This window comes from Olea europaea, unplaced genomic scaffold (assembly GCF_002742605.1).
Source record: "Olea europaea var. sylvestris unplaced genomic scaffold, O_europaea_v1 scaffold6, whole genome shotgun sequence".
NCBI classification, from domain to species: domain Eukaryota; kingdom Viridiplantae; phylum Streptophyta; class Magnoliopsida; order Lamiales; family Oleaceae; genus Olea; species Olea europaea.
The window spans coordinates 2,455,869-2,464,297 of NW_019264345.1; the positions used below are offsets into that span (position 1 = coordinate 2,455,869).

Consider the following 8,429-nt stretch of genomic DNA (forward strand, 5'->3'; position numbering starts at 1 on the left):
TTTTTGGCCACCCCCCCCCCCCCCTTTTTATTTTTTATTTTTTTTAAGGATGGATAATTTTGTTCATACGATATAAATTTCTTTTTAATTCTTTTATGGTAAAATTTAATTTTTTTCAATTTTAATCAATTACATAATATTTATATATTATTTATTTAATTTTTGTAACTTTCTTTTATTTTATTTGTTTTATTTGGTTTAATAAAATAATTTTTATACAATCTTTATAATAGAACGACATTCATTAAATTTGAATTAAATAATATTTATTTTTAATTTTAAACGATAAGGAGTTTAATTTAAAAACTTTACAATAATTTTTTTTCTATTTTTGCCTGCAATTCCTTTTTTTAATAATATTTATACTTACGTTTTTTTTATCATAAATAAAGAGAAAAGAATTCACAAAAAAATTAAATAGAAAAAAAAATTATCTATGATATCAACCAAACAAACTAAAAAATAAATAGATAAGAAATTTTTTTTCCACCAATTGGAGATGATCTCTCCGTGAGACTTCATCTCACGGATAGGAAACTCTATGAAAGGAGACATTTCACTCCTTTCAAAAGGAGGTGATTCTTCTTTTGGAAGGGGAGACTATCTCTCTGTCCATGGAGAGAAATTATTATTTTTATTTATTTTAAAGAGGGATAATTTTGTTCCTATTATATTTTAATATAAAAACTTCTTAATTCTTTTATGGTAAAAATATTTAATTTTTTCAATTTTAATAATTAATTAAATAGTATTTATATATTATTTATTTAATTTTTGAAACTTTCTTTTATTTTATTTTTTTAATTTTGTTTAATAAAATAATATTTATACATTCTTTATGATAGAACGACATCTGTTAATATTGAATTAAATAATATTTATTTTTAATTTTAAATCATTTTAATTTAATTTAAAAACTTTATAATAAATTTTTTTTCTATTTTTACTTGCAATTTCTTTTTTCTTTTTTAATAATCTTTATATTTAGTTTTGTTTCTTAATTATATAATATAGTATTGACTTTCATAAAGGGAAGTCGTGTGTGAAAATTGAGAAATATTGCAGTGGAAGTAACATTGCAGTGAAACGACGTATGAAAATGGTTAAATGGGATGTGAAAAAAAATGCTTTATTGTGATTGAGTATAATAATTTACTGTTGCCAAATCAGTTTAATGTGAAAACATATGTGACAAAAATAAACAATAAATCTTGCATTCTCTCTTTTAATTTGTTTATTTAAAAACTACGTTTCAACTTAAGTAAGAAGTATGATTATGACTACAATTAGCTTTGTTAATACATTTTTTTTTTCTTTTGAAATTACATTAAAAAATTACATTTTCTTTACTGTAGAGTATTTCTAAGAGATAGGGAATCTGCTTCAGAAGGGGCGATAATTAAAGTATCTATCGTGCCAAACAGTGGCGGATCCAAGATTTTGAGTCAGTATGGGTGATCGTGGACCGTCGGTCCAATAAAATATTACACGCTCGTTTGATGTATTTTTTTGGCATAGTGATTTGATGGAAAATATGTGGTTAAAAATAAGGATAAATTTTGAATTTGCGTATAATATTATTTTATTAAAAAATATATGGTTGAAAATAAAAGAGAGAAAAATATATTCTAAAATAAATGGGAATCAAACAAGACCTAAAATTTAAATATAACATTTATTTTGTTGAAATTGAACATATATATTTTGTTATAAGAATAGACCATACTCATTAAATGACATTGTTGCCAAGTTTTATATAATTCAAAGGAAGAGTACGGGTTCAAATTTTTGCTGTTGCATTAAAACACGCTAAGATCTAAATTATATAAATTTGTTAACTCTATTGTCACAATTCATAGAATGGCATGATGGTCAAACTTTTAATTATTCCAACAAGAGCTCCAAGTTTGAATTCCCATCTCCTCATTCCATCAATTTTTGGTAAAAATTGTAGAGCTAAAAAAATTGTACAAAAAAAATTAGTTTATAGAGGATTCGAACCTGGGACATGCAAGAAGTAAAAATCAATGCTAACCAACTCGGCAAGAAGAATGCTTAGAGAGAAAGTGTATTATTAGAAATATAACCTAAAATATTTATCTATTGTCAAAAAATAAAAAAAATAAATTTGGCTGTCGACGGATCCAGTACGCGCGACCGCGGGTGCTCGTCAGGTGCTAGATCCGCCAGTGGTGCCAAATATGAAAACTTTCCAAACTCACACTTTATTGTTCTCAAGGTTCATGTAGCAGGCTTTTAGGTGCACTCAATCAACAAAAAATATTTACCGTCGACCATTTGGCATTGAAGAAATAGTCCATGAAAGAAAAGTACCGAAAATGAAGAAGCCATTATTTGTAAACAACATTTTAAGTAAAGAAAAAGTTTTAACAATTACATTTATGATGAAGCTCATGATGTTCCACTTTGTTGTTGGAAGAATGTAATTTTGCAAAATCATACCATCAATGTGATTTAAATGTTAGAGGAGCGTATTCTGAAAAGAGTTATAGTTACACATGGAGCTGGAGTTGTTTAATGTGGGTTAGAAGTTTATTATTTTTCTTTTTTCTTTTTATTTACGCAGAGAAAATAAAGGTATAAACTATTTTATAAGTTATATTTTTAACGATTAAATAAATGAAATGCAAAAAAGTTATTGTCAAGATATAAAGATAGGGGACTATGTTGCAAGAATCTATGAGTTTGAGGGTAGTGATGCAAATTTTGCAATTATATGGAGTAACTTGAAAATTGCAACAACTCCACGACCCGGGTGGAAAAGTAATTTCCATCAAATTGACAGGATATTTTTGTCAAAGCACCAAAAAACCCCGCTCCAGCTAGGGTTTCTTTCATATTTAAACTTCTTTCTTCTTCTCCATCCCTATCTCACCGCAGTTTCCCGTAGCACCTCGTACCACCTGCCCCTCCACATTAGAACAAAAGCGCACACACAAATCTCAGAAAACAGAAATGGAGAATTCTGTGGAAGTTTCCGGTCAAGAGCCACTAGACAGAGTTCACAGTGAAGTATTGCTTTTCAATCGCTGGAGATACGACGAAGTTCAGGTTTTACTTCTATTCCTAATCTTCTAATCTCGATCTCATGTTATAGAGTTGATGCAAACGTAATTTATGATTATATTTGTATTTTCTCATCTTCTTCTTGTGAAGTTGAGATATATTAGATGCAAAAATATTTCATTGTTTATTATTGTATTGTCATGGATAGGAAATTTATTAGCAATGTTATATAATCCAGGAAATATTAGGCTTTTATGGAATGTATTTTCTTAGGGTTCCGATTCAAATTAGGAATTTTCGAAATACAATGTCCAATTTATAAGTTACTAGACTTCTCGGCTTGAAGACCTTAGAAATTTAGATTCCGGTTTTTATATGGTTATCTAGTCGAAAAATAGAAATCTTGATGTTCTTTTTGTGGGTGTCATATTTTCCGATTAAGAATTCAATAGATGGAACTGAGTTTGGATAGTAACTCTATAAACAATGTGATATTTATGCATCCTCCTGAGTTTGTATCAATCTTTGACATATAATTGAAACTGTCATCAAGAAGAAAAATATGTTTCTCCTCATTGCTGTATTTATTAAAGAACTTGACAATGTTTGATGGTCATGCAGCAAAATTCCATTTTTGTTATAGGCTGGCAATCCATGGAACTTACATTAAATTACAACCATCTTAATTTGTTAACTTATTATGATCAACTATTGAGTGATTAATTTCGTTCTTTTCTGCTTTCACTTTGGGATTAAAGTCAAGGTTTTCCTTTATGCTTTTCCATTGAAAGATCTCGTCATAGTTTTGTCTGATAAATGTGTAACAGAGGCATTTCTTATGTAACTTATTGAAAACTTTTAGACGTCTGAAAGGATTCTTGCAATAGAAACCTAATTGATTTAATTATTTTGGAATGGTTTAAAACTTCAAATTTTCTATTTTTTGTTTCTTTAACAGATCAGTGACATTTCTGTTGAGGATTACATCACTGCAACTGCTGCCAAGCATCCGACCTTCATGCCCCACACTGCTGGGAGGTACCAAGCCAAGCGGTTTAGGAAGGCCCAGTGCCCAATTGTTGAGAGACTAACCAATTCATTGATGATGCATGGGCGTAACAATGGAAAGAAACTGATGGCTGTCCGTATTATTAAGCATGCAATGGAAATTATCCACTTGCTAACAGACCAGAACCCAATTCAAGTTATTGTTGATGCTGTGATCAACAGGTACACAGGAAAAAAATTTGTCCTGTTCTCTTTATTTATTGAACTTTTCTTCTTGTGAAACAAAAGCTTGAAATATCTGTTTCATAGACACTTTTGCAGATTTGTATGTTGAAGAATAAATTCTGCACTGTGGTTAATTAAAATATATGATACTTATGTGACTCTAACCTGCCCAACAATTCTCTGTTATGGGTACCCTTTTTAGTTTCATTCAACTTAATTTCAGGATTCGAGATATGACAAGGTTGTGTATGAATCCTTTTCAGAATTTAATAACGATAATAACTAAGCAGAGGCATCTTCCTTGGAATTGAAGTATTGATGTTAGTATTATTTTTAATTGTTATCACATTCGGGGAATAGCTAATATTCTTTTGTACACAAGCTTTGTGAAATATAATTATTAGTAGTATGAACATTTGCTTACTTTGCAGTGGACCAAGAGAAGATGCAACCAGAATTGGTTCTGCTGGTGTTGTGAGACGTCAAGCTGTTGATATATCACCTCTTCGCCGTGTCAATCAAGCCGTATATCTTCTTACAACTGGTGCTAGGGAGAGTGCTTTCAGAAATATCAAAACCATAGCTGAATGCCTTGCTGATGAACTCATCAATGCTGCTAAAGGGTCTTCTAACAGGTGAGAAAGAGAGTCCCTTTTGTAAATTCACTTGCCATTCTAACAAAGTTATGATTCACTGATTTTTCTTTTTCTTTTTCTTTTTATTTTTATTTTTTGCACTTGCAGCTATGCTATCAAGAAAAAAGACGAGATTGAGAGAGTGGCCAAGGCCAATCGTTGAGAGAGGTTTATTAGTGTTTCAAGGGTTAATTTTAAAGACCTTATTTCAAAACAAGTTTCTTCAGTAAAGCCATGTAATATGATGATTGTTACTTTGTTTCCGTGTTGTTTAAACCAAACTTTGTTTGAGGAATGGATATTTAGGCGAATTGTTTTTGCTGTGACATCAGTTTTTGGTTAACATTTTGAGTTTATTGTGCTTCTCTGTCTGTCTCTCTCTCTCTGTCTCTCCCCATCTTCTTCTTCTTCCCTTTTTTTATTTTTTATTATTTTATTATTTTTTATTATTTTTATTTAGGTAACTAATTTGTATTGATAAAAAATTGGTACTATTCCTGGCATACAAAGCAAAGTATTACAAGGATTAAATGATCTAGTTAATCTATACCAAGCGACGGAATATGAATCAAGACTTTACAAATGCAATAACAATAATGCCCAACTTGTGGGTGGTCTTCAATACTTCAAAGAGTCTTTGAAGAATATTTAAAGAGAAAATTTCATAATTAAGAAATTAAGTATGACATATTTCAAAATTAAAAAAATAAGTTTTAAATTTTAAAAATCAGATTTTTATTAAAATATATTTTATAATTTAATTAATTAATTAAATATATTTAGGTTACATATTTATACAATTTGGTCATATATTAATAATTTAATTAGTCACTTATTATTTTTTGGTCACAAATCAAAAATTTTATGTCACAAATTATTTTACAATCATAATTCAAAAATTTTGTAGGTCACAATTTGTTCAAAGGCCACAAATCAAAAAATGAATTAGTAACAACTTATCAAATTATTGGTCACAAATAAAAAATTTTATATGTCACAAATCACAACTTATTAGACATTCACAAATTATTAATTTTTTAGATCACACATTATTTCTTAGTCACAATTTATCTTTTTCATTGGTCACATATTATTTATTGCTCACAGATTAACGTTACAATCAACCAAATAATCAGTGACCATCACCAACACTTACAACAACCACTTCAACGCTGCCTCCAACAGCACCACCATCACCGCATTGGTCACAAAATAACAAATTTATTGGTCACAATTTTCAGTCAACCAATAAAATCATTACATACACCTACACCCCCATCCCACCACTTTAAAGCACCGCACTATCACCAACCACCACCAGAGATTTTGCCTACCTCCACCACCATCGACATCACCATCACTACAACACCAACAACACCCACGCCTCATCTCACCACTCCAAAGCACCGCATCACTGCCAATAACCACCAACGACGTCGCCCACCATCACCACCATCGATATCACCACCACTACAACACCAACAGTAAAACCATCACCATCGTGACGAGCGTCGCATCTGTGACCAATACACAATGGCGCTAAAACTGCCTACTCCAGCAACACCACCACTGCCGTCATCTCTAGATCTACCAACATAAAACAACCTCCACCCTTATCACCTCACAACAATGTCACCACCATGCTGCTGCTACCATCACACACATCACACTGTGCCACGTCCTGCATAGTTCACACACACTCCCATACCACACACACACCACCGCCCTGTCTTACATAAAAAAAAAAAAAATTTGATTTCAAATTGAAGGCATAAAAAATCTTCTCGAATCACAAGTATTTCCTATTCTCAATCCACCTTAAGCTCCCTCCATTTCTTATCGACATCAGATCTGAAACCGAAATCCTCAATTCCACTGAAATTGAAATTTTTGATTCTGAAACCAAAATCTTCAATTCCATTGAAATTGAAAGAAGGATTATCTCTTGCTGCTGGTTCCTAGCGCGGTTTCAAAACGACACCACCCCCGCTGTCGTGGTGGTGGTCTAGTGGACATCATGCCGAACACGAACACCACAAGGATCTTAATTGTTAGGCTCCGCTCGTTGTCTTGCTGCGTGTCGTCGCCTGTCGCCGTCGACTGAGGTGGGTTGGAGCCTATGTGGGGAGGGTTGGGACGGCAGAGCACTGAGAGTGGGGTAGCTAGAGAGGATGAGAAGAGAGAGAGAGAGAGAGTGTGTGTGTGTGTGTGAGAGAGAGAGAGAGAGAGAGAGACAGAGAGAGAGAAGTAGGAGAGTGATAATTGAATTTTAGGGTTTGGAATGAGTATATATTTAATTTTGTAATACAATTATTAATATTTCAAATATATTAATTAATTAAAAAAAATCTAATTTTTGAAATAGTAAACTTATTCTATGATTTATAAAATGGGATCTCTAAATATATTAGAATATGTAATTTCCACGTATTTAAAAGTTGGGGCAGCCCACTATGTTGGACCAAGTTGGCTTTCTTCTTGCCCATATCCTATGACGGGCTGAGAAACAGCCCAGCTAGGAAAATGCAAAAGTAGGCTGGGCTAGGCAGGCTCACATGCCGGGATAAAAAATAAAGAACCATGTTTGGGGTACATAGGTGTCCATTATGTTGAAGTAGCATAATCCAAAAATAAATCAGTTGATAATATTGAAATATTACCCAAATATGAAACCCAACAGCTTTATGCAGGAATCCAATTGAGCAGCCTGACCGTATCCACTTTATGATAGCAGTTCAAACTTAAAATTTAAATTTGAATCAATACCAATAGATACAAAATACACACACCCTTCAAGTATGAAGATGAATGCATTGAACTGTAACTTTGAAGCTGATGACCCAAAACATCAAGCAGCTGAACTAGAATTAACCACCACCTTCAAACTTTGAACAATACGGCCAACTGGAATCCCCAGGAATGAGAACCCAGCAGGACCAAAACGCAAAGCTGAAACCCAGAAAACAGCACCGAATCCAACCAGGAACTGCACAGCTAATCTGACCGAGTCAATATTAACCCGAATCTTGTCGAACCCAACCACTGAATCTGAAACTACAATGAACAGAACGCGCATGCAGAAACTGTTGGTAGTAGTCCCAAAAAGCTAAGAAACTTGACTAAATTCAGGCTTCAAGACCTGAGAGCACCAATTTCTGAAGTTTTTTGCCGATCTGGGCAATAAAATACTTCAAGAAAAATCAACTTTGCCAAGAAACTGGACTCGTCCATTTAGCTTTTGAATTTGGACAAGACTTAAAGTGCTGCTTGGCCTTCAAACAAGCCACAAGTGCGAGTGATTTGGATGCTACCTGCTATTGAAACAAGCAGGCAGCTAGTGAGGTGCCTGCCTGGACTTTAATGAAGCAGGCAGCTGAACTTGAAAGAGTCAAAACAAGTAGCTGGCCTGGTTTATAATCCTTCAAGAAAATTGAAGTTCTTCAAAGCTAACACATAACTGGACATATTTTAACAAAATTTGCTATACTATATTTGAAATTACCTACAAAAGGTGAGATCAAACAAGAATCCATG

The 8,429-nt window shown here is 32.6% G+C and overlaps 1 protein-coding gene across 1 annotated transcript; it reads left to right on the forward strand.

Moving 5' to 3' along the window:
* The first annotated feature begins 2,806 nt into the window (after positions 1 to 2,806).
* Positions 2,807 to 5,258, forward strand: LOC111389542 (40S ribosomal protein S5-like). Its single transcript, XM_023014471.1, has 4 exons — positions 2,807 to 3,072; positions 3,986 to 4,257; positions 4,692 to 4,895; positions 5,004 to 5,258. Exons 1-4 carry the CDS (start codon positions 2,977 to 2,979, stop codon positions 5,056 to 5,058), a joined length of 627 nt encoding a protein of 208 aa, XP_022870239.1. The 5' UTR covers positions 2,807 to 2,976; the 3' UTR covers positions 5,059 to 5,258.
* Positions 5,259 to 8,429: the final 3,171 nt, after the last annotated feature.